A 25,627-nucleotide genomic window follows, 5' to 3' on the forward strand; every position below is an offset into this window, starting at 1 on the left:
ATAATTACAGGCAGGCTTTTATTTAAGTCCATACAAAACAAATCCAAATATGCCAGGCAGAGAACAGGTCAGAAAACTGACTGTGGTCAAAATGTGGCAAAAAAAATGCAATGCAATTCCTTTCACAGCAAGAGGGCACTCATCTGAGTAATGGGTGTTCAGGACCGGGTGAAAACTGGCCCCTGGTGGTCCAGTGGCAGAATCCCACACTATCATTGCTGCTTGATTACCGGGCAGGGAACTAACCCAGCCACTGAGGGGTTAATTCTCAGTGCCAGTCAGGAAGTGTGACGAAAACTAACTTGGACACTCCCACTGTCTGAGGCAGAATCAGTTTCTGTTTCCTGAGAAGTGAACACATGCTGTGAGGAAGCCAGATCAGAGAACAACTCATGAAGAACGACTTCAGGACAAACTGGAATAACCTTGTGTTTGGGATTTTCCTTTTAGTTGCAGGCTGTAATGTATTTTTAGTTCTCTTTTTGGACATTGCTGAAACTCCTGAAGCTGTTTGAGCAGTTTGTCATGAAACGCTGGAAGGATCTGAGCAACTATGCACAAGTTCATTGTTAGAAAATAATCAGTCCTGAAGGCATTAATCATTTTATAGACTTAAATACAGCTCTCGTTCTCCTGGACTCTCATTTCACTCGCTGAGAAGACGACACTCTGTGACACCCTGGACATTGAACTGTTTAACTCTTACTGGATAAAAGAGATCATCTACAATCCTATAGAAGGTAAGCTGAAATTTATGATGTCATTTCTTTTGGGGTTAACATTACAAATCATGTTTTATTAAAGAGTACTATTCGATATTAATATGAAATAGCACTTTGCTTTAATATAGAGTTGATCATACAGTAGGTGAGCTCTGATCTCAGAAAGAGACGTTATTTACATTTATTTGTATTCTTTATACTCTACAGGCGAATCTCTTTGAACAATACAATCACTAAAAATTTCTGTAAAGCTTGTGATCTGACATTTTTGAATTTCATCTGTTCATATTTCTTACTCCTTCTTTTTTCTCCTACTGGTCAATTGACATTGCTATTGCTCCAGAGTAAAAGTCCAGTACACTGACTATATTATGTAATCAGTTCAAAAAGTTAAAGGGATAAAATTACACACATATATATATATATACACTGTAGATTATATTATATTATATTTGTTTTATCAATAATATTATTATAAAAATCAATAATAATATTATATTTATTTTATATAAACATAGGTCACTGGTTATATTTGTGCTTTTATTTATTTATTTATTTTATTTCAGACTTCTGTTTAATTAAATTTGACCAATGTATTGATCCTAGGGCAGCGTCAGCCGTGATACACTGCCACTGTAACAGTGACGGATAAGGGCCTTACTCAAGAGCCCCACAGTAGTAGTCTGACAGAGCCATAGCTTGAACCCTCAACCTTCTGGTCAGTAACCCAGAGCTGTAACTGTCATAATGTACTAAGAACATGTAAAGTGTTTTTATACTGAATGACAAATTAAAGCTCATATTATCAACATCTCTAAAGCCATAATGCTCATCCTTACTCCTGTGTCTCACCGGAAAAATGCAGTCTAACATTCCACACAAGGTGGAGTACTCCTGGATTTACATGTACTAAAATATATTTGTTGATTTGTTGATATTTAGTTATATATATATATATATATATATATATATGTATATATATATACATACTTTTATATATGTATATAAAAGTTTCTGTTACACAAAACTTGTTACATGTTGCTTTTTTATGTTTTATCTATAGATCTTATTAGAAGATCCTACTATGAAGAAACCAAAGACATTAAATGAACTGAAGCAGCTGGAGGAGTCTGGATTTGGTCAACCTTATCCAAGACATGGCCTCAAGCTGCTTTACTGGTTTGCTAATGACTGTGTGTATTTTGATGGCTACAATAACATGTGCTGGCAGTACGACCCAGAGGACGGATATTTTGATTTCCACCTTTTCAGAAACAGAATTGAGAGAAACGGTGAGAAACTCCTGCCTGATGTGAACCTTCAATACTACGAGGTGGGCAATCTGAACAAAGCAGGAGCAGATGACCTGCCAGATTACGTTCTGGAAGATTACAACCAAAACCCTGATCACTGTGAGAGCAACATGGAGCGGATTATAGTCAGCGTTGATGATGAGTGTATTGAAAGAGTTTATGTGACGGAACACACTGACCAGGCAGATTTCAACAAGGAAGCCACTTACTGCATCAGCAGGGGCCTCATTAAGATTATCAGACAGCTGACTTTACAGGAGCTCCTCGAACAAACTGGGTATTTCAGACAGCAAGAGGAATCTGATCAGGATACTAAGTATTTAGTCAACCAGCGAGAGGACACTTTTTGGAATGATAGGAGATCAGGACTGGTAGCGGAAGAAGATAATGACAGTTTTAGAAATAATACTGTATCTGAAAACTGCTGCAAATGTGTCATACTTTAAACTCTGGGTATAAATGAGAAACTGACACAAAATGTACAGGAATTTAAATAACTTGCACTGATTTCCATTCATCCCTTGTTCTAACTGTAACCCTTCATATAAGTTGGACATACATGCTGTAACACAAGGCCAGGTCCTTGAAAGCTTTATGAAGGATGTTTAGACGATTGGCAAACAGCTAAACAAGGAGACTCATCTGAGTAACGAGTGTTCAGGACTAGAAGAAAACTGGCCCCCTGGTGGTCCTGCTGCAGAATCCTGCTGCTGCTTGATTACTAACCCAGGGATCTAAGCCAGTCACTGAGGGGTTAATTCTCAGTGCCAGTAAGAAAGGGCATCTGGCATGACAAACCAGATGATCTATATAAAGGGACACACAAAATCCAGGTCCTTGATCAGAGAAACATACCAAAACTCATAAAGAACGACTTCAGGAAATACTGGAATAACCTTGTGTTTGGGATTTTCCTTTTAGTTGCAGGCTGTAAGGTATTTTTAGGTCTCTTTTTGTAAATTGCTGAAACTTCTGAAGCTGTTGGAGCAGTTTGTCATGAAATGCTCAGAAGTTTTTAAGTTTTACACTCTGCCTTACACCCTGGACATCGAACTGTTTAGATTTTACTCTTTAAAAGAAATCATTTACAATTCTATAAAAAGTAATAAATAAAAAGTTTTATTAAAGATTACTAATCAGTATTAATAATGAATAGCACTTTGCTTTAATATAGTTAATCATACAGTAAGTGAGCTCTGGTCTCAGAAAGAGACATTTACATGTAGATTTATTTTTATACTCTACAGGCTCTTTATTTTTATACTCTACAGTATTTTATACTCTACTCTCTTTGAATAAAACAATCAATAAAAATTTCTTTTATAGCATTTCATCTGTTCATATTTCTTATTTCTTCTTTTTTTTCTTCTACTGCTGATCTGACATTGCTGTTGCTCCAGAGTAAAAGTCCAATACACTGACTATATTATGTAATCAGGTCAAAAAGCCCACAAGTGTGATATTCATTATTGAAAAACGTGCGATTTAAAATTAAAGGGATGAAATGCAGTAAAATTATTGATTCACAGAATAATAAATTAAAATGACAAATATTTAAAAAATTAAAAATGATTTTTTATATATATTATTTGATTATATTTATTTTTTAAATAATATTATTCTACATAGAAATATATATAAAATAATATATATAAACAATATTATAAATATAAATAATAATATGGGTGTTTTTATTTATTTATTTTTATTTCAGCCTTTTGTTTTATTAACACTGATCAATTTATCGATCCAGTTCCTGCCAGCAACTAGAAAATAATTTACATAATAATTGATTGGTTTGTTGGATAACCAGCACAGTGAAATTCTTCTCCTCACATATCCCAGCTTAAAAATTTGGGATATGAGGGCAGCGTCAGCCATGATACAGCGCCCCTGTTAATTAAGCACTTGAGCTCCCACCACCCCCTGAAACAACTCCTCTTTACAACCATGGTGATCAGAAAAGCATCTCAGAACACACAACACACCAGATATCCATGCAGACGTGCTGCAAGAGAAGAATTTGAGGCCACACCAAAACTAGATTTAAAAACATCAACCCCCTACCTTTTATTAAAAAAAAAAAAAGCTACTTGTACAGTGCACTAAATATATAATTACAGATAAGAGAGTTAGGTTAGACTGAAGAGAGTGCCACAAAATGATTCAGTCATTCTCTACATGTGCAGTAGATGGATACTCATCATAGAGAATGACTGAATCATTTTGTGTCACTCTTCACATGTGCAGTAGATAGATGAGTATCACTGTTTGCATATGATTTGCTTGGCTCAGGGATGTTAGGCAACTCCCGTCTTGCTGAACTCCCGACACTCGGTGCTGTATTCTGGAGCGCGTACTGTTTGATTCATGCTCTACAGAGGAAATCCTTTACTATTCTGTTAAAAAAGGTAAGCGATGATTTACTAATTAAGTTGCTTTCGAATTTGGAGAAGACGCACACATGGGTGTGAAGGTCAGAGGTGAACATGTGTGTATACTGTTGACCATAACGCACGTGTCTAACATTTACTGAGTCTTCTTTAGTCATTTCCTTGGATTAAAACTGGATTAGTTTCTTGCACTTCCTCAGAACCTGTGATTCCAGTTATAGCAGTAGGTACAATAATGATATGTAAAGTGAATCAGAGAAAAAAATACATCAAAACATTATGAAAAACTTCCTTGATCAGATGAATTTGGAACATCCAGTTAGTCCTGAACATCAAGTTACGGCTTATTAACATCTTCACATTACCTTCACATCCTTCAGTCTTACTTCTGTTCCTCAGGAGAAACAAGCCGTCTCACAGGCCGCGCCACGCCACGCAAAGGTACAGTACGCCTCCATTTATATGTACTGGAGTAGACACACTGATAGACAGAAGACGTCTTTCAACTTGATGGTAGCTCCTATTCATCTTCCTTTCATTCATTAACGCACTTTCATCCTTTCGTCTGCATGTGCATTCATGTACAACAGTGCTCTGGAATTCTGGCAATTAACCAAAGCACAGGTTTAATGCGCTGGTGTGAATACTTTCAGCTTCAGTATATACACAATCAGTGATATGAAGGAGTCTCCAGAGGCGACCAAGAGAGAGAGAAAATATTTCTAAAAGGTTGTGAGGAACTGTTTATCACTGCTATACACTCTACTATACATTTATATACATATATTTATATATCTTGCAAATGATTATGATAAAATGTTCCCTGAATTTAATTTTGACTGAATCCTATAACAAGTCCATTTAACTTAATTGCATTTTGTTAAGCATGTAGTAGGCGATATTGAATAAAATAGAATAAAGCAATTTTTAAAATGTCTTTATGGTCATATAATTTTATAAATTTCATGCAATATCCTGTATTTTGCTTTCCGTTTTCATTTCAGACTACTAACCTTTTTTTTTTTGGCTATGAATTTAGCCCTGCTAATGTGTGTGTGTGAGTGTGTGTGAGTGTGTGTGAGTGTGTGTGAGTGTGTTTGTGTGGCTGGGTGCGTGCGTATGGATAATGATGATATATCTTTGTGGGTGTGTCTTTGTGGGTATATCTTTGTGTGTGTATAAAAGATAAAGTTTTGTTGCTTGTGACGTTATTTAGCACGTTTGAGTCATTCTGGATATTTCTTAACGCTAAGAGTGACCTCATTTGCTAATTATTTTTCTTTTACAATGGATTTATGGGTCCGATTCCTTCTGAAATTCTTGCATTTAAACGTTGACACAAAGCGTTTACACAGATCTCTACACCACCAAACTCGAACCAGGGGACTGTTATCGTTCAGAGGAGCGACTTTAATTTACGACTTTTTATAAAAAAAAAAAGGTAAGCACTGAGATTTCTTTGTATACTTTATTTCTATTTTATAATTATAATTTTTTAATTTTTCAAAACTTTATTTCGCAATTTTACTTGCAAATTCGACAAGCTGAAGTTTTATGGACAATTTTTATCCCAATTCTTTTCATTCATAGAACAAGTGATCATTGATCTCCAGCACAAGTTTGTTTAGCTGAGAGAGTCTTTAGTGAGTCTGTGTTGCTAAGCAACCACAGATAAGACACTCCCACTTCGGCTCCAGGATGGATCAGTTTCTCTTTTCTAACGCTCAGCATGAGGAAGTGGGGACTTTTTTGTTATTTTTTTATTTTCATTTTCCCCAAAAGTCCATCGGATGTCATACCTGAAGGTAACTTTATATAACTGAAGAACAGGTTTTATAATCATGCATATAATCTATCTTTTTTTTTTTTTCTTCGAAAAAACAATATATTCACGCCATCATTGTGTAATGCGTCTGTATATCAGCTGTTTACTGGGTCATGTGATACTTCTTAATGAAATATTAACTGACATCAGGTTGTTTTCCCCATCAGACTGGTTGTAGCAAACGTTTAATGTAAATTGATATTATATATTTATTATTTATCTACTATATGTACTTCTCGGCTTTCTTTTAGAGGTAGAGGTTCATTTTACAGACAACGAGCAACATGTAGAAAGACGACCAGGAAGTAAACTGTACGAATCTGAAGCTTAGATCAAACAAAGTGAAAATGAATGGTGTGTGTGTGTGTGCGTGTGTGTGGGTGGGTGGGTGTGTGTGTGTGTGTTTATGTGTGTTTGTGTGTGTGTGTGTATGTATGTGTGTGTGGGGTGTGTGTGTGTGGGTGGGTGTGTGTGTGTATGTGCGTGTGAATGTGTTTATGTGTGTTTGTGTGTGTGTATGTGTGTGTGTTGGTGGGTGTGTGTGTGTGTGTGTGTGTGTGTGGGTGTGTGTATGTGTGTGTGGGGGGTGTGTGTGTGGGTGGGTGTGTGTGTGTGTTGGTGTGTGTATGTGTGTGTTTATGTGTGTTTGTGTGTGTGTGTATGTGTGTGTGTTGGTGTGTGTGTGTGTGTGTGTGTGGGTGTGTGTGTATGTGTGTGTGTTGGTGTGTGTGTGTGTGTGGGTGTGTGTGTGTGTGTGTGTGAGGGGTGTGTGTGTGGTATGTCTGAATTGAGACCGAATTGAGATTGAATTCGCTCAGCTTGTATTCCGTCTCTTGTGTGCATGTAGCAAGCGATACTGTCATACAGTTGTGGGCAAATGAATGAAATCATGAAATACTTAATTTTTGCAAGGTGTAGCCTACTTCCAAATGTTTTTTAATTCATTATTTTGGTTGGTTGAATTAATAAAATAATGTAAATTTATTTATTTTATTTTATTTTTTTTATTTTCAGTATGCTCTCCAGTAAAGAAAATATGACCCTGCTGGTTAAAGCTGACTGATCACTCATCTGCTATTCTTCCACATCACTGTAAGTGTTTATAATTTTATGCATAATGTCAAATTCTCTAAATTAATTTGTCAGACAGTTGCACTAGATTTAACACTGCCCCATGTGTATACCTCCAGGCACAACGTCAGAAATAAATCCTCACTGTATTTAACTTAACTTTGCCAAAAGTTTTGGGACACCCCTCCAAATGATTGAATTGGTGTACTTTTTCAGGGGTTGGGTTCGGCCCATTAGTTCCAGTGAAAGGAACTCTTAATGCTTCAGCTTCATACCAAGACATTTTGGAATCTGTGCAGGCCAGTCAAGTTCCTCCACACCAAACTCTCTCATCCATGTCTTTATGGACCTTGCTTTGGTCACTGGTGAACAGTCATGTTGGAACAGGAAGGGGTCATCCCCAAACTGTTCCCACAAAGAGCATGAAATTGTCCAAAATGTCTTGGTATGAAGCTGAAGCATCAAGAGTTCCTTTAACTGGAACTAATGGGCCGAACCCAACCCCTGAAAAAGTACACCTGAATTGAATGATTTGGAGGGGTGTCCCAAAACTTCTGGCAATATAGTGTATGCACTATAAATTCTAGCTTTTAGCAAATATATCCAATATGTTCTTTAGACCATCATCAAGGGATCACCATGCAGACACTAAAAGAAATAGACCAGCTGGAACAGTCACGATTCGGTCAACCTCCTCCAAGACATGGCCTCAAGCTGCTCTACTGGTTTGCTACAGACTGCCTCACCTTTAACCAAAATGATGTTATGCAATCGTGTTGTTATCCAGAGAAAGGACAATTTGGTTTCCACATATTTGAAAACAAACACGAAAAAAATGTTGGTAAACTTCTTCCTATTGCGGCTTTACCCTACTACGAGGTGGGCAATCTAAGCAAAGCAGCAGCGTACAGTCTTCCTCCTTACGTCCGAGAGGATTACAAACGCAAACCAGATGCCACCAACATGGACCGCATCATAGTCAGCTTTAACAAAAACAATAACTGTTTTGACCGAGTCTATGTTACGCAGCACAGGGATCTGTCAAATTTCAATAAGGACTTCACCTTCCACATCAGCAAACGCCTGATTATGATGATCAAGGATTTGACTTTAGAGGAATTTCTCCTGAAAACTGGCTATTTGAAGCAGCAACCAAACAGATTCCCCTGTTTACATTCTGAAGAACCGAGTAACCGACAACCCTTATGTCCTGCTCTACCAACAAGCGAATCACAGAGGATCCTGATGACGAATAATACAGAAGAACATCCCAAAGCTCCACCAGAAACCTCCATATGCATGCCTGCTAGTATATCTTTTACAAAGCAAGACCTTCATGCTGAGACTGAATCAATTTCCAACTTGATGAAGAATAATACACAAGAACACCATGAAACTCCACCAACATCCTTCATCTACAGTCCAGGAACTACATCTACAACCCATGATATTCACCTGGAGGTTGAATCTCCTTCTATCTTGGTGAAGAATCACATGCAAGGGCACCTTGAACCTTCACCAGCATCCTTCATCTACAGTCCAGCAACTACATCGTCTACAACGCAAGACTTTTACTTGGTGGATGAATCTCCTCCTATCTTAGTTAAGAATCATACACAAGGACACCATGAAGCTCCAACAACATCCTTCATCTACAGTCCAGCAACTACATACACCGAGACCGAATCACATCACATCATCAATATTAATACACAAATACACACAACTAGTGCAGAGAGTCAACTAAACAATGTTGTACAAGATCCTCCATCTAAGGACATCTCAACAACCTCCACCTGCACACCAACCATCACATCTGGAACCGAATCTTCTCCTTTCTCACAATTCACCTCTTTCTTCTGGGGCTTTTATTTCCTTTGTCTTTTTTCCTTTTTTTATTTCTTTTGGGGGAACATTACACAGATATGTATACTTCTCTATTTATCAGCATCGTTCCCTTGGCAAAACTGGAAAAGGAGAGCTCGTGGAAAGGAGATGAGAAACGAGGAAAAAAAGAGGAACAGACGGAAGCAGACTGAATCATCTCCTTTTTTACAATTCAGCTCCTTCTTTTATGGGTTTTATTTTCTTTCTCTTTTTTTCTTTTTTTATTTCTTTTGGGGGAATCTTTCACGGATATTTATGATTGGCATTTTTGTAGCATCATGTCGTTGGCAAAATAGGAAAAATAAGACAGAGAGAGAGAGAGAGAGAGAGAGAGAGAGAGAGAATGTATGCTGTGACCATTAATAATTAAGAAGGATTAAGAACTGTTATTAATTAAGGATGAGGATAATTAACAAATTATATGTGTACATAGAGATAGAAGCGTGACCATGAATCCTAAATAATTTGTTCCTGCAAAACAAGCTATTTTTTTGAAGCAAAAAAGCTAGTATTGAGTTTTTTTATTGCATTAATTGACTTTTAACTTCTAAATATTAACGACTTTCAGTCGTAGAAAAAATGTGAGATTGCGTATATGTATACAAGCAGATTAAGAATTGATTAAGAATAGTTCTATAAAATAGTGTTTTCAGGAGGGGCATGTGGCAGGTCCATGTGAAGGGGCAGGTTGTGAAAAGCCACCCCATCAGATGCTACAATTCATTCACAAATCTATAATTCTATTCTGCTAAAATAATAATAATAATGTAAATGAGTCACTTGCCTTTCTCTATGTTGTACAATCATGGTTCAGTCTGCTTACTGCCCTCTTTAGGTTCTATATAGTTGTTGATTGCACCTAGTGGTCAAAAATGGGAAGTGCAGCAAGACGGACTCAAACATCCTCAAACTCAGCACAGGCGCAGCATTCAGTGGTTAATGGCTGGGTTACCAGATTTAGCTAGCTCAAAATGTACACTACAATTGTGTTCTTTAGGAATTTACTGGAATTAAATCTAATAAAGTGTAGAGAGTGTGTCTATGATGTCCAGAAAAAATTATATAGTTATGTTACATTGGAAAGTGTGGGAAATGGTATCTCAGTGGTTACGGTATCGGAAGGTTGTGATTTCAAATCAGAGAATCCCCTAGCTGCCACTGCTGGGCTCTTGAGCAAGGCCTCAACTGCTCAGTTATAGAAATGAGATAAAATTGAAGCCACTCTGGATTGAATTGTCTCCTCTTTTGATATGTCTAAATATATATTTTTGTGGTGGACGTCAGGATGTCAGTTTAGTGATTAAAGTGTTTGGTTACTGATCAGAAGGTTATGTGATTCCCTTGTACTGTTGGTTTGGTGTTGGAACTTCTTCTATATAGACTTCTAAATAAATAAGAAACAAAGCAAACTCATGTGGGGCAGATGGGTTAAAATACCGTAGTAGCCGAGCAGAAAAGAGCTTTGCCTGTTGTATTTATATGAATATAACAAATTCTCAGGGAGTGGAACAAATGCATGGATCACACAATATCTGATGACAGACAAAAACAAATCCACAATAATACTATAATAATCCCTCAAATAATCCCTACTACTACTAATAATAATACGTGCCTTATTTCCTTATTTATTTTATAAAGTTTATCCTTAACAGGATCTGTAATCGTCAGTGACTAGAGTCGACATCTTTTATACAACGATTGGCTTCAACGATCCTTTAAACATTACATTCTTTGGGCATAGCCTTTTACTTTGTGGATTATTTAATTATTTATTGTATTTTATTTTATTTTATTTTATTTTTTTCACCCTGAAAAAGTGCCCCGGTTCATTTCTCCTGGTACATTCAGAATTCAGCATATGTTTAATATTTGAAATGACATTTTTAAACGTATTGTGCAATGATAGCTTGCAAGTGTGCATTAGCTTGTATGAGCTGTTGGGCCTAGAATCAAGAAAAGATTAAAAAATAGCAAAAGATTTGGTTTCTGAGCAAAACTGAAGGAGATAAATGTGATGAATTTCCCTCTCAGTGAAGTTCCCAGTGCAGAGATAGCTGCTTGTACCTGTCCTGTCTCTCTACCTGGTCTGATACCTGATTGTATTCCTACTGTGTTTTTGTTTATTTGTTTATTCACATCCCACTGTTCCCGTTTGTCCCTTTTCATTATTCCTTCTTCAGTCATGTCCACCCATTTTCAGCTTCTCTGACCGGACAGAATAAACACCATACTGAGTGTACACACTTGCACGCTGCCTTCATGAATCACACATTACAAAGACAGACAGAATCCATAATGAGTTTTTTTCTTTCCTCCATATTTATCTCCCTGGTCTGCAGGTCAGACCAAAACCTTCACAGGAACCAAATACATCTTTCTCTTCTAAGTGAGATTCTTTGTCTTGTCACTCTGGAGAAGTGCATTTGGAAAAAGCTGTAAATATAATTGAGAATAAATAGATTATTTTGTATTAAACATTTGTATTGCTTTGTTTTGGTTATTACTGTGATATTACAAAAAAGGCAAACAATTTAGAGCTTTAATTCTGAAAAATTCTGTAATTTCTTTCTATAACATCTGTAAATGATTATGATTAAAGAGTGAATGAGAATGAATGGCTTGCAGCTACATTTCTGGTGCTTCCTGTATACATGCTATCAGAGATATTGGACTTCACACAGCTCTGGTCAGTGTCATTGTCTCAAACAGCTTTACAGAACATAAAACATATAGTCCAAAAAGTTTAAGGTTAATATTAGATTTATATTTTAATTTATTCGTTTAAATCAGTCTCCATCTACAAAATTATTACTAGCATTAATAACTAACACATAGGAAATGTCAGCAGCAGCTCCTTTAAGCACACTATGTGAAATAACCTCATCGAATCTGCTCTGTTTTTAAACTCCTCCCCTCAGTGTAATCAGTTAAACCCAACACCTGACACTGTTCAACTCGAACACACCTAATTTCACGTCATCATCAGCTTCCGACACGAGATACACGATTTCCCACAATCGCACTACTACAAACTCCGTCATGTGATCAATCACATGACTCCAGAGCACTAACTTCACACCTGTACACATCATTACTTCCTCTTTACATCACCTGATCTGATCACACTCTTCAAATCATTTCAGACCGACCTTTATTGGAATTTTATTTTGCCCCACCCCTAGCGGAAATGAGCTGCTCATCTCCGGCCCTTTTCCTTAAAAGAGTACTTGTAATTGAGCTGTAATTAGATATGAGTGAGTAAAGTTGGTATGAATGAAGAGGAAAACATCCACAAAAACAAACTCCATCATAACCCAGGATAAAGTGCTTACTGCAGAATAAATGAATGAATGAATGATATTGTCTAAGCCACAACCTTTGTTTCTAGGTATTAAATTTTCACTACAGGGCTAAGGGCTCACCGTTATTGGGTAAGCACACTGTGCTTGGGCGTTGCATTTAATAAAACAGGAAAGGAGTTAGGATGGCTATCGTCATTGAAGTTAAGATGGAGGAGGAGTCTGTGGGTGTGTATAAATGTGTGTGTATGGGCCACAACATTTGCATTCTTGATTGCTTCCTTATTGCTTCAAATGACTTCTTTGGCTAAGGAAATACTTTTTTTTTTTTTTTTTACTGTTAAATCAGATTGATTTTTGGAATGTCTGCCAGAATTTAGCATTTCTATTAGCATTTATTTTAAGATTTGGACATCCATTTGTAAAAATTATTCTGTGAGGAATACTACTTCTAATCCAGTGACTGCTGTCCAGAGGGAATTATCTATTTTTTGAAAAAAATAAAGGTAAGTACAAACACTTGTACTTAAAGCTATGAATGTTGAATGTTGGATAGTTTTTTTTTTTTTTTTTTACATCAGTTCAGTAACCTGTATGTAAGGTCAAGATCAGTTTCTGTTTCCTTGTAGTCGAGCACCCAGAATGAGGAAGTGTTGTTTTCTGAAAGCTATTTATATCACACCTGAATGTAAAACCCCAACAGAGGTTTGTTTCAACAACCTTTGTTTCTAGGTATTAAATTTTCACTACAGTCTACAGGCTCCCAGTATGTGAGACATATCCCATCAGTAATGTCCTGAACACCACTTTGAGTTCTTCTGATCAGTATTTATAAATAGTTTAATGGGTTAAAAATGTCAATCGATCCTGTAAACTTTCATATTATTTTCTTTTTTAAGGTAGCTTCTGCTTCCTTGAACTCTCTCCTGCTGCAAAGCAGGCACACAGCCACACATACTTGCTTTGGTTATCTTACCAAAACAAATTCAGCCCATAAACAATTTCCCAGAAATATTTTTTTTTTTAGAAGTGTGAATCTTCTTCAGCAGCAGAAACTGAGATACACTAAATGTAAAAGCTAACTTGGAAACTCACAGTGTCTGAGAACAGATCAGTTTCTGTTTCCTGACTAGTCATAACGCGCTGTGATGTAACCGTATCAGAGACACAAACAGAAACCACATTTAGTAGTGTTTGACTCCAGATAGTGGAGAAGCTTCAGTTTGGTTTTTTGGTGTTTCTCCTTCATGGTCAGCTTCATATTTCTCCCTTTCAACAACATGCCCATGTTTTCAGTGTGTAATGTAGTCGTCATTTCATTTCATTATATAAAATTCAAAATGAGCTCCTGAGTGTCAAGCAAGGTACAGGGTGATAAGAAAATATAATACTGATATTGTTATTAACTACCCTCACTGACCATTTGTGCCAAAACAGGGCTGAAGCTGAAGATTAGGGGGAAAATAAAACAAAACAAAACAAAAAAAACCCTGATGTTTTTCAATCCTTCAACAGTCCAGTTTCTGTGTCTTATGTTGTTGTAGTCCATCTGCATTGTTTAGTCAGAAATGCTGTTCATCTCACCACCAATTTAAAGCATATTTGAGATATCCTTTCTTTCTGAACCAATCTAGACATTGGGGCAGTGGTAGCTCAAGTGGTTAAGGCTCTGGGTCATTTACCAGGAGATCAGGGTTCAAGCCCCCAGCACTGCCAAGCTGCCACTGTTGAGTAAGGCCCCCAACCCACACTGGCTGACCCTGAACTCTGACCCCAACCCCCAAGGATGGGATATGCAGAGAAAGTGCTGTAATGTATGTGAAAAAGAATAATTTCCCTCTTTCCTTCTGCCTAGTTGCAGCCCACTGGAAGTAATTTTTTTGTTTCTCACAGCATTATGTTTAAACCCTCGGGACGATTCTGTCTGAAAATCCCAGGAGATACTCAACTCTTGTAAACCTCCTGGCCATTTAAAGGACTTTGTTTTGTATGAATGTAACTGCTACTCTCCCTGTGGTTAGGAGAGTTAAAATTCGGCTGGCTTTTAAACAAAAAAGAACAAGAAGGAAGAAAGTGTAATACTGAGCTTTATGTTTGTTATGTGTGTGCACCGATGTTTATGGCTTATAACTGTTTACATCATTCTTGTTCTTGAATATAAATGGGAACATTTATTCTAAAAAGGGGAGGGGGGGCATATGTAACAGACTTAACTGCTTGATTACTTAAGTTGTGGTAACCGTTGTTGTCCTGACACTCATTTTGTGTGTGTGTGTCCGTGTGTGTGTGTGTGTGTGTCCGTGTGTGTGTGCATGTGTGTGTGTGTGTGTGTGTGTGTGAATGCATATTTTCTTTCGGGGCTCACCGTAATTGGGTAAGCACACTGTGCTTGGGCGTTGCATTTAATAAAACAGGAAAGGAGTTAGGATGGCTATCGTCATTGAAGTTAAGATGGAGGAGGAGTCTGTGGGTGTGTATAAATGTGTGTGTATGGGCCACAACATTTGCATTCTTGATTGCTTCTTTATTGCTTCAAATGACTTCTTTGGCTAAGGAAATACTTTTTTTTTTTTTTTTTACTGTTAATCAGATTGATTTTTGGAATGTCTGCCAGAATTTAGCATTTCTATTAGCATTTATTTTAAGATTTGGACATCCATTTGTAAAAATTATTCTGTGAGGAATACTACTTCTAATCCAGTGACCGCTGTCCAGAGGGAATTATCTATTTTTTGAAAAAAATAAAGGTAAGTACAAACACTTGTACTTAAAGCTATGAATGTTGAATGTTGGATAGTTTTTTTTATTTTTTTTTTACATCAGTTCAGTAACCTGTATGTAAGGTCAAGATCAGTTTCTGTTTCCTTGTAGTCGAGCACCCAGAATGAGGAAGTGTTGTTTTCTGAAAGCTATTTATATCACACCTGAATGTAAAACCCCAACAGAGGAAAAAAATAAACTGGTTATACAACCTATATATATATATATATATAACTTCTCTTGTTTTACTGCCTGTAGCCTTATCAACTCAATACAAGTTTATATTTTGTGGTGGATCCTAGGAACAAGTTGTGGCAGAGGAATAGGAGTACTATAGTAAAAATTGTGCCACATAAGAATGCTATATTTAGAGACATAGAACAAAGCTTGTTCATCAGCCTTGCAAGGAAATCTTTGGAAGATGTACACATATCCACATATGTATATCTTATTTTTAGCTAGATTTTACCGTTCAGTACAAAAAAAAAAGAGTAAGAGGCTTTTAATAAATACATCTCATTTACTTTTGTTTGTTTTAGACAATCATCAGAAGCCACCATGATGATGCTGGAGGAAATAGACCAGCTGAAGCAGTCTGGATTCGGTCGGCCTCAGCCACGACATGGTCTAAAGCTACTGTACTGGTTTGCTACAGACTGTCTCACTCTTGATCAAAACTATGCTTTGAAGCTATCCTGTTATCCTGGGAATGGAGATTTTGGCTTCCACCTATTTTTGAACAGATATGACAGAAATGGTTGGAAACTTTTGCCTGATGTGACATTCAATTACTATGTTGTGGGCAATCTGAGCAAACGAGGAGCGTATAACTTGCCTCCTTATGTCCGGGAACATTATAACAAAGACATCAACAACAGCAACAAGGACCGCATCATAATCAGCTCTATAAACATGTCAGTTTATACGGTTTATGTGACTGAGCACAGTGATCAGTCAAATTTCAACAAACGTGCCACTTACCAAATCAGCAAGCGCCTTATTATGATAATCAGGGGTCTGAGATTAGATGAATTTCTTCAGAGAACCGGGTATTCGAACCGTCCTTCCACAATTGCTGTGAAGCCTTCTACACACTGGAGTAACTCACAAGCCCAATATCAGGCACCATCAACAACCTTCAGCAGCACTTCATCAACTTCCAGCACATCAGCCCTCATGACTTCAAGAAACCAAGACATTGATATTGAAGCAGCCCGTGGTGACAAACCAAACCCTCGTGAAGAGAGACGTTGCTACTGTACCATACTTTAGACAAAAGCTGGGGGCCATGTTAGCTAAAATCACACAATATCACTGACTGCACTAATATAACCAAATATGTTTCATTAATAATATGTGCCTTATTTATTTTATATGGTTTATTCTGGTATTTTCAGAGTTTTGCACTTAGAGTATTGTCATATTAAGAATAAATTAATTCGAATTTGTTTCCTCATGATAAACTTGTGATTTCTGGATCCTGATCTGTTCTTGCTTCTGGTTTTCTCCTGTCTTAGTTTTAGGCATTATCTATATGCCCTTGCACATATCCTCTTGTACACACACATCATTATAAAAATCCAGCTGTATCCAGCATTGTAATGTCTTTGCACATGGAATAAAGTAGAGTACGATGCCATCATACGCTTCCAATCCTTTTTTATTCCTAATCCTAACCTTACTGCATAGTGAAAATCACAGACACTCAATAATCACCTCTATGGAGCAGAGACTTTATAGATTCATCACATTTTCACCAGCGTAACTGACACTGATGGGAATTTCACTGCTTATGTACTGCTTATAGTCGAGAAGTGGATATAGACAGATAGATAGATAGATAGATAGATAGATAGATAGATAGATAGATAGATAGACAGATAGATAGATATTCATGTAATGAAAAAAATAATACTCTACAAAGCTGAAAAAATGCAATATATAAATATGTGTGCAAGATTTTAAAGGTATTTATTCACAATAAACTAAAATACTAACATGCTGTAATAAGTAACATTCTTAAACAATAAATCATTAATACCTTTGCTGTACTTTTCATTATGAAGTGTGTGTGTGTGTGTGTGTGTGGAGGAGGAGTCTGTGGGCGTGTATGTGTGTGTGTGTGTCTCTTTATGAGCCACAACATTTAAATAAAATTTTACTTGTTTCACAGTGCGGTCACTCTTGGTTTCTTTCTTGTTGCTCTGAATGTTTCGCCTCAGGAAATCCTTCTTCTGTTAAACAGATTGATTTGTGGAATGTGTGCCAGCATTTTTTTTTTCTTTCATTTTTGGATATGAATTTGTAAATATTGCTCTTTGAGGGATACTACTTCTAATCCTGTGACTACTGCAGTTTAGAGGAAATCATACATTATTCTATTAAAAGGTAAGAACAGAGACTTATATTTGTACTTAAAGTTGAATTGTTGAATAATTTAGTTTACATCAGTTCAGTAACCTGTATGTGAGGTGAAGATCAGTTTCTGTTTCCTTACAGTCGAGCACCTAACCTGAGGAAGTGTTCTTTTCCGAAAGCAAACATCATACCTGAATGTAAAACGAACACAGAGAAAAAAACTGGTTATATTACAAAAAGATTTTTAATGCGTTTTATCCTCTGTTGATTTACTGCCTGTAGCCTTATCAACTCAATACAAGTTTATATTTTGTGGTGGATCCTAGCAGCAAGTTGTGGCAGAGGAATAGGAGTACTATAGTAAAAATTGTGCCACATAAGAATGCTATGTTTAGAGACGTAGACCAAAGCTTGTTCATCAGCCTTGCAAGGAAATCTTCTGAAGATGTTTGAACATGTAAAAGATAATCAGAAGTGGTCCCAAAAAAAACCCTGTTGTAAAGATTTGGAGGCTTTTCCAAATTGTGTTATCCATAAAATCTACATTTGTATGTCTTATTTTTTAGCTAGATTGGGATTTTACCATTCAATACAAAAAACTTTTGAATTTTGATACTAAAGGGTAGTATTAGTGTATTTAGTGTTAGAGATAGTGGCTTTTAATAAATACATCTCATTTACTTTTTTCATCAGAAGCCACCATGATGATGCTGGAGGAAATAGACCAGCTGAAGCAGTCTGGATTCGGTCGGCCTCAGCCACGACATGGTCTAAAGCTGCTGTACTGGTTTGCTACAGACTGTCTCACTCTTGATCAAAACTATGCTTTGAAGCTATCCTGTTATCCTGGGAATGGAGATTTTGGCTTCCACCTATTTTTGAACAGATATGACAGAAATGGTTGGAAACTTTTGCCTGATGTGACATTCAATTACTATGCTGTGGGCAATCTGAGCAAACGAGGAGCGTATAACTTGCCTCCTTATGTCCGGGAACATTATAACAAAGACATCAACAACAGCAACAAGGACCGCATCATAATCAGCTCTATAAACATGTCAGTTTATACGGTTTATGTGACTGAGCACAGTGATCAGTCAAATTTCAACAAACGTGCCACTTACCAAATCAGCACGCGCCTTATTATGATAATCAGGGGTCTGAGATTAGATGAATTTCTTCAGAGAACCGGGTATTCGAACCGTCCTTCCACAATTGCTGTGAAGCCTTCTACAGACTGGAGTAACTCACAAGCCCAATATCAGGCACCATCAACAACCTTCAACAGCACTTCATCAACTTCCAGCACATCAGCCCTCATGACTTCAAGAAACCAAGACATTGATATTGAAGCAGCCCGTGGTGACAAACCAAACCCTCGTGAAGAGAGACGTTGCTACTGTACCATACTTTAGACAAAAGCTGGGGGCCATGTTAGCTAAAATCACACAATATCACTGACTGCACTAATATAACCAAATATGTTTCATTAATAATATGTGCCTTATTTATTTTATATGGTTTATTCTGGTATTTTCAGAGTTTTGCATTTAGAGTATTGTCATATTAAGAATAAATTAATTTGAATTTGTTTCCTCATGATAAACTTGTGATTTCTGGATCCTGATCTTCTGTCCTTACTTCTGGTTTTCTCCTGTCTTAGTTTTAGGCATTATCTATATGCCCTTGCACATATCCTCTTGTACACACACATCATTATAAAAATCATTCCAGCATTGTATTGTCTTTGCACATAAAACAAACAATATCTTTTATTATAACTTTGCTCTTGGTCTTTTGATTCTTCGGTCATCTTAATGCTGATGAATCGGCAGTGTTTGATGGTTATCCAGAAAGACTTACGACAGAATATTTGTGACTCCAGTGGGGACAATGATGTTCTCCATCCATGCCAAATGACATCTATCTGATCATCCTGTCAAAGAACTTCAAAGGCAAAGATCCTGTCAAAGGCACAATGGGTTTGATGATAAGAATGAGTTAGTTCTGTTTTAGACGGTACGGTGATGAGTAATCGGGATGTGTTGGAGAGTTTTCCCTCATCAGTTTAGGAACCTTTTGCTGATAACGATGGTTTTGAGGGTGAGTATTATGACCAAATCAACTCGCAATGATTATGGCAAAGGGGAAGTAGTCGCTTAGTGATTAAGGCATTGAACTACTGATCAGAAGGTTGTAAGTTAAAATCCCATGTCCATCAAGCCGCCATTGCTGGGCCTCACTTGCTCAGTTGCATAAAATGAGATAAATTGTAAGCTGCTCTGGATAAGAGCATCTACCAAATGCCAGAAATGTTCTGCTAATGTTCTGCAAAGCGATGACAAAGTTGACAGCCATGGACAGAGCCACTTGGGAACTTTCACATCATCACAGATCTGCCATTTCATCTGTCAGCAAAGAACTAGTGTCTATAATGACCTTAGAAACTACACTGACCTAATAGTTCCTCATGGGCCATTGATTGCTGTTGGACATTAATCAGTTACATTATTTACTGTTTAGTAGAGCTGGGTGATTAATCGTTATTATCGATTAATTCGAATTTATGGTTTATGTCGATGTTGAAAAAACGGAAATTGATTTTCCGATTTCACTTTGGTTCTGCGACGCAAAGAGCTTGTTTCTAAGAGAGATGCAGTTTCTTCAGTCGGATTGAAGAACGCGCTGAAAGACGGGGAAGAGCCGAAAGTCTGCCGCCGTTTTCATATGAAATTTAAAGGGGACTGAAGCGATCACGAATTTGTGTAGAGTTTATGGAGGATTGCAGAATTCTTGGGGTGGCTGAATAGAAATGTTAAAAATGGCCTAGCGATGAAAACGGCGGCAGACTTCGGCTCCTCCCCGTCTTTCAGCGTGTTCTTCATTCTGACTGAAGAGACCGCGGCGTCGCAGCGCGAGGATCAGAGGACAAGTGTGTGTGTGTGTGTGTGTGTGTGTGATCAGGAAGACTCGTATCTGGCTTGTTCAGTACTCAAATGTTATAAAACACATCTATGCAATACAGTGGAATGCTGCAATAAGTTTACCATCCTACCCTGTTAGTCAAACCTTTATTGTATTTCATTTATTTATTTATATTTTTTTACTATTATACCCTCATTGGGGGCGGAGTCCCCCTTAAATGAAAATCCTAGACTCGCCCCTGATTGTGCCCATAAACACAGATGTAAAATGCTGTCTGGCTCCTGTTTGATTTTATTTAGTGTGTTAGTTGCGTGTTGGTTTTATTTAGCGTGTTAGTTGGGTGTTGGTTTTATTTAGCGTGTTAGTTGCGTGTTGGTTTTATTTAGCGTGTTAGTTGCGTGTTGGTTTTATTCAGCGTGTTAGTTGCGTGTTGGTTTTATTTAGCGTGTTAGTTGCGTGTTGGTTTTATTTAGCGTGTTAGTTGCGTGTTGGTTTTATTTAGCGTGTTAGTTGCGTGTTGGTTTTATTTAGCGTGTTAGTTGCGTGTTGGTTTTATTTAGCGTGTTAGTTGCGTGTTGGTTTTATTTAGCGTGTTAGTTGCGTGTTGGTTTTATTTAGCGTGTTAGTTGCGTGTTGGTTTTATTTAGCGTGTTAGTTGCGTGTTGGTTTTATTTAGCGTGTTAGTTGCGTGTTGGTTTTATTTAGCGTGTTAGTTGCGTGTTGGTTTTATTTAGCGTGTTAGTTGTGTGTTGGTTTTATTTAGCGTGTTAGTTGTGTGTTGGTTTTATTTAGCGTGTTAGTTGTGTGTTGGTTTTATTTAGCGTGTTAGTTGTGTGTTGAACTGATTTACAAAATTGTTTTTCTTCAGGGATAATTTTTTTTTCAGGTGACAATTATTTATTTTATAAAAAGTGATTTAAGTCTGCAGTTTGCACTTTACAAATCCCTCATATTTTGTTATATTACTTTATTTTACTAGAATAATTAGAACTTGTAAAGACTGGTGAAAGTTTGCATTTTATAAATCCCCCAAAAAAGGTTTTTATGTTTTATTGATTATTGTTTTTCTAAAATAACCAAAAAAAACTTGTTAGAGAAAGTAATTTTGCACTTTGAGTCCAGATTAGCAGTTCATATGTTTGGTTTTATTGTTTTTGCTCAAATTAAAAAAATCTATTCTATAGTCTCTAGTGTTTTATTAATTTTTTTAAAGAAAAATAATCGTTTTAAAATCGAAAATCGAATTTTGTTTTTAAAAAATCGGAGATTCAATTTTTTGGCCATATCGCCCAGCTCTACTGTTTAGTGTCACCCAAATGAGGATGAGGATGAATTTTAAGTTAGGAGATGGTCTTATAACCTTTTTGAGACTGATGAGCAGTAACAGTTGCTTCTCTGAGGTCATGGCCGACCTCATATATATAGAAAGGTGGTCAAATTCGACACAGATCTCTCTAAGTAGTTGAAATGACTGGATCTCGATTTATCTCTAAAACACACCAAACCCCATTCATACCTACACAAGTGGATCACTGAAGAATCATGAATAATCCCAGTCGTGAATGGGGTCATTGTTGCTGATAGGAAGTAAAACAAATGGGTTGTGTTTTATTTCCCAGATGAAGAAATAAAAATAAAAAATATGCATTTTGTAACATTAAGTCATTTCTCTTAGCCCCATGTGGAATTTGGCATTGATTATTGCGTTGCACATAATAAATAATACTAGTTGACACACTTAAACCCTGCCTTCATGACCCACCGTGATGACTAGTAGATAAACCAGGAACTGTAATTCATTTCTATCATTATATTTGACAGATCATCCTACAGATCAGACCAAACCATGAGCCTTAAGCATAAAACTCTTTGCTTAGGTCACATAGGTACAGTATATCCCAAATCATTTACACTGACTATTTGTACTGACTAACACTAACTGACTTAAGGTTTAGCTTAGTGGTTAAGGTGTTGGGCTAACTATCAGAAGATTGTGAGTTTGAATCCCTGAACCACCAAGTTGCCACTGCTGGGCCCCTAAACAAGGCCCTTAACCCTCAATTGCTCAGTTGTATCAAATATAATTCACTATGGATAAGAGCATCTACCAAATGAGTTGTGCTGTATTCATTTTTCTCCAAACAGGGATTGAGCTTGATGAAATCAGTTTTAGCTTTCACTATAAAGAACGACTAGGTACGTTTTTTTGTAATTTTATTTACTGGTCATTAATAAACTAGTAAAATGGTAAAAATCCATGAACAGCTAATGATTGTGTCTGGGTCTATACAACAAATTTCATTTACATCTGTTTTGTTGAAAGGAAACTGAAACTAGACTGGACTGAGATTCTGGTATATACTGGAGTTGTTCTGTTCTTATCTTATTTTTTATTGCTAAAAGAAATTTCTTGTTTGTAATGATTAAATGGGTTACCGGTAAAATCTCCATCTTCATCTCCAGTTTGGAGATTGCTAAGGATTTTACACAGAAGTACGCATCTTGGACCTTCCTATTCCTATATGCTCCATCCAAAAAAGAAGGTGGAGCCAATCAGTAGAGAAGGATAGAGCGTTCTTAAGAAAACAGTGGCTCAAGAAAACAACCAACACTACTGTAAAAGACATATTTACTTACTTATATTGGCAAGAAATTGTCTTTTCAAACAAAACATTTTAAGAATTTGATTTTAAAAATCTTGGAAAAATTCTTTGGAGCACCCAGCCATTTCAAACATGAATTTCAGAGGAGGACCTTCCTATCCAGCGAGGTACTGAATACAGAAAAGTAGTATACAAATATAATACAATTTTAACAACAATCTTCGGAACAGATTCTGTAAAAGCTGAAAAATACTTGTTATAGGTGTTATGATGCTTAAATCTGAATCATTAATGGTATCTACTGTCCATTAAAAAAAATGGACAAATAACTACATAAATAAATGTATCTAAAATGGACTCTAGTTTCCAGCTAGTCTATCTAGGCTAAATATATAAGGCTTTTAAAGACTGTTGTTTATCATACTTTATCATTATTTTAACAAACGTAAACCACAGCAACTCAAAAACATGAAAACTAAAGCATCATCATTCTGTGTGGATCTATAAGTCACTCTGGATAAGCGCATTTGCAAAATGTCGTGAATATAATTTAAATGTAAATATAAAACACTTTTAAATATTAAAATAGGGAGACAGAACTTACATTTTATTGTTGCTTTTTTGTGTGTGGTTCATGTAAAAGCGCCTCCTAGTGGACACACTCACATTAAGTATGATTCCACATACAACGTCCTGATTTACAAGCAGAGACAGCCATTTTTTCGGATTCGTGGTGTTTATGGAATCAAAGTGTATAATAAAAGTGTGAATTTTTACTGTTGTTAATAAAAACTTTTGACTTTAAAGTTTAATGTTTGGTGTTGTGTGTGTGTGTGTGTGTGTGTGTGTTAGACCATGGACACTGAATTTGCTGACGGAGCTGCAGATTTCTTATTCAGTAATCAATTTCTCAATACATTGCATTCACTTTTTATTCACGCCATCTTATTATGCTAAAGGTTTTTTTTATGCTAAAGAAATGAGGTTTGGAGTAAACCCACTCGATTCAACTGAACTGTCCATATTGATAATGACTAGGGACTAGAATTCAAGTTCAGTCTTGACACATTTTCTGCTTGGACTTGGACTGGTCTTTACCTGTAGGGTTTCTGTCTTGAATTGAAAGTTTTTTTTAAAAAATGTAAAAAACAAAACAAAAAAACAAAACAAAATTTCTATTTGCATTTACATATTAAAAAAAAAAAAAAAAAGATTTCTTTTTCTAGGAAGCCTAATCATCGCTTCAATGCACACATAAAACTAAACAATTCAATTAAAAGCCGGAGAAAATAAGATTTTTCTTTGGTCTCAAGCTTGAGAAATTTTTCTTTGGACTCAATCTTGGCCTTGACGCCATTAAGACTCGGTTTTGGTTTGATCTCGGCTAGTCTGTATTCTAGCCTTGTGTCAGAAACTTCTGGGACAATTCCCTACCAGACCACCGAACGCAGACGTTTTGCTAGTTTGAGGTCATGTGTTCTTCCACCTGCTTCTCGTTATTCCTCACTACAAAACCTACAAACTACAAACTTAAAAAAAAAAAAACAGGGGTGATAACCTAGCACAGTGATAATTAAAGACATTCAATAATCAGCTCTATGGAATGGAGACTTTATAGATTAGAACAGATTCATCACATTTTCACCACCATAACTGACAATGATGGGAATTTTAACCAACCACTTATGGTGGAGAGGAAAGACTATGAATTAAGTCTTTGTTAAGCCATTAATATATTTTTAAAACTTCCATTTGTTTTGCATAGGTTTTTATGTAAAACATGTATGTTAGCAAGGACACTGCACTTTCTCTTTACTGTGATGTTATTGAGTGTGTTGGAGTTAAACAGCTCTGTTCTGGGTTATTTCTTCCAAGATTCAAGATTCAAGAAGCTTTATTGTCATTTCAGCCACATATAGCTGACGCAGTACATAGTGAAATGAGACAACGTTTCTCCAGGACCCTGGTGCTACAGAAACATACAACATAAAGATCAAACACAAAAAACAACACAGAGCTAGGACCAAGGTTTTTGTCCTAGCCACAAAGTGCACAGTGTGCAAACAGAGCAAAGGCAAGACAGTGCAAAAACAGTAGGTACAAAAGAAAAAGACAACACAAAAACAGGACACTTAGCGCCGAAAGAAAAAGAACATGTGTAGTGAAATGTAAAAAAATGAAATGGAATAAAAATGATGTACAGAGTAGCAGTGGTTGAGGTAGTGCAAATAGAAATAGGCATAAACATAAATATAAACATAGCAGCATAATGAAATAATAACAGGGTTTGAGGTAGTGCAATAAATAGTGAACAATATAAGTTACACTATATTGCCAAAAGTATTCGCTCACCTGCCTTGACTCGCATATGAACTTAAGTGACATCCCATTCCTAATCCATAGGGTTCAATATGACGTCGGTCCACCCTTTGCAGCTATAACAGCTTCAACTCTTCTGGGAAGGCTGT

General features: G+C 36.6%; 5 protein-coding genes across 20 annotated transcripts in view; 4 read left to right on the top strand and 1 right to left on the bottom strand.

Moving 5' to 3' along the window:
* Positions 1 to 25,627, bottom strand: part of wdr17 (WD repeat domain 17) — a 158,002-nt gene that overhangs the window by 43,177 nt on the left and 89,198 nt on the right. The gene's annotated exons all lie outside the window — the stretch shown is intronic.
* On the top strand, positions 216 to 3,350 carry LOC131351307 (uncharacterized). Of its 3 annotated transcripts, none has more exons than XM_058386699.1 (3): positions 216 to 740; positions 1,329 to 1,605; positions 1,786 to 3,350. In XM_058386699.1, the coding sequence occupies exons 2-3, from the start codon at positions 1,582 to 1,584 to the stop codon at positions 2,479 to 2,481; spliced, it is 720 nt and encodes a 239-aa protein (XP_058242682.1). In that variant the 5' UTR covers positions 216 to 740; positions 1,329 to 1,581; the 3' UTR covers positions 2,482 to 3,350. The 3 variants fall into 3 exon arrangements, with proteins under 3 accessions (XP_058242682.1, XP_058242684.1, XP_058242683.1); XM_058386701.1 differs by having other exon boundaries at positions 219 to 740; positions 1,329 to 1,440; positions 1,786 to 3,349; XM_058386700.1 differs by lacking the exon at positions 1,329 to 1,605 and having other exon boundaries at positions 222 to 740; positions 1,786 to 3,349.
* Positions 4,288 to 11,696, top strand: LOC131351305 (uncharacterized). 7 transcript variants are annotated; one of them, XM_058386691.1, is made up of 6 exons: positions 4,289 to 4,446; positions 4,828 to 5,157; positions 5,784 to 5,869; positions 6,019 to 6,233; positions 7,268 to 7,345; positions 7,944 to 11,696. In XM_058386691.1, the coding sequence occupies exon 6, from the start codon at positions 7,964 to 7,966 to the stop codon at positions 9,572 to 9,574; it is 1,611 nt and encodes a 536-aa protein (XP_058242674.1). In that variant the 5' UTR covers positions 4,289 to 4,446; positions 4,828 to 5,157; positions 5,784 to 5,869; positions 6,019 to 6,233; positions 7,268 to 7,345; positions 7,944 to 7,963; the 3' UTR covers positions 9,575 to 11,696. The 7 variants fall into 7 exon arrangements, with proteins under 7 accessions (XP_058242680.1, XP_058242678.1, XP_058242674.1 ...); XM_058386694.1 differs by having other exon boundaries at positions 4,828 to 4,941; XM_058386693.1 differs by having other exon boundaries at positions 4,828 to 4,869; positions 5,019 to 5,869.
* LOC131351308 (uncharacterized) lies at positions 12,065 to 17,016 on the top strand. 2 transcript variants are annotated; one of them, XR_009204369.1, is made up of 2 exons: positions 12,065 to 13,019; positions 14,148 to 15,258. XR_009204369.1 is itself a non-coding variant. In XM_058386703.1 (2 exons), exon 2 carries the CDS (start codon positions 15,832 to 15,834, stop codon positions 16,543 to 16,545), a length of 714 nt encoding a protein of 237 aa, XP_058242686.1. In that variant the 5' UTR covers positions 12,748 to 13,019; positions 15,813 to 15,831; the 3' UTR covers positions 16,546 to 17,016. The 2 variants fall into 2 exon arrangements, 1 of the variants encoding a protein (XP_058242686.1); XM_058386703.1 differs by lacking the exon at positions 14,148 to 15,258 and adding an exon at positions 15,813 to 17,016 and having other exon boundaries at positions 12,748 to 13,019.
* LOC131351309 (uncharacterized) lies at positions 17,027 to 21,001 on the top strand. Its single transcript, XM_058386704.1, has 2 exons — positions 17,027 to 17,661; positions 18,325 to 21,001. The coding sequence occupies exon 2, from the start codon at positions 18,333 to 18,335 to the stop codon at positions 19,044 to 19,046; it is 714 nt and encodes a 237-aa protein (XP_058242687.1). The 5' UTR covers positions 17,027 to 17,661; positions 18,325 to 18,332; the 3' UTR covers positions 19,047 to 21,001.

Source organism: Hemibagrus wyckioides, linkage group LG03, assembly GCF_019097595.1.
Source record: "Hemibagrus wyckioides isolate EC202008001 linkage group LG03, SWU_Hwy_1.0, whole genome shotgun sequence".
NCBI lineage: Eukaryota > Metazoa > Chordata > Actinopteri > Siluriformes > Bagridae > Hemibagrus > Hemibagrus wyckioides.

Coding starts and splice junctions, on each gene's coding strand:
- LOC131351307 (XM_058386699.1), top strand. CDS start 1,582: ATGCAGTCTAACATTCCACACAAG. Junction 1,606..1,785: donor AGTCTAACATTCCACACAAG/GTGGAGTACTCC, acceptor TTTTATCTATAG/ATCTTATTAGAAGATCCTAC.
- LOC131351305 (XM_058386695.1), top strand. CDS start 7,964: ATGCAGACACTAAAAGAAATAGACCAGCTGGAACAGTCACGATTCGGT.
- LOC131351308 (XM_058386703.1), top strand. CDS start 15,832: ATGATGATGCTGGAGGAAATAGACCAGCTGAAGCAGTCTGGATTCGGT.
- LOC131351309 (XM_058386704.1), top strand. CDS start 18,333: ATGATGATGCTGGAGGAAATAGACCAGCTGAAGCAGTCTGGATTCGGT.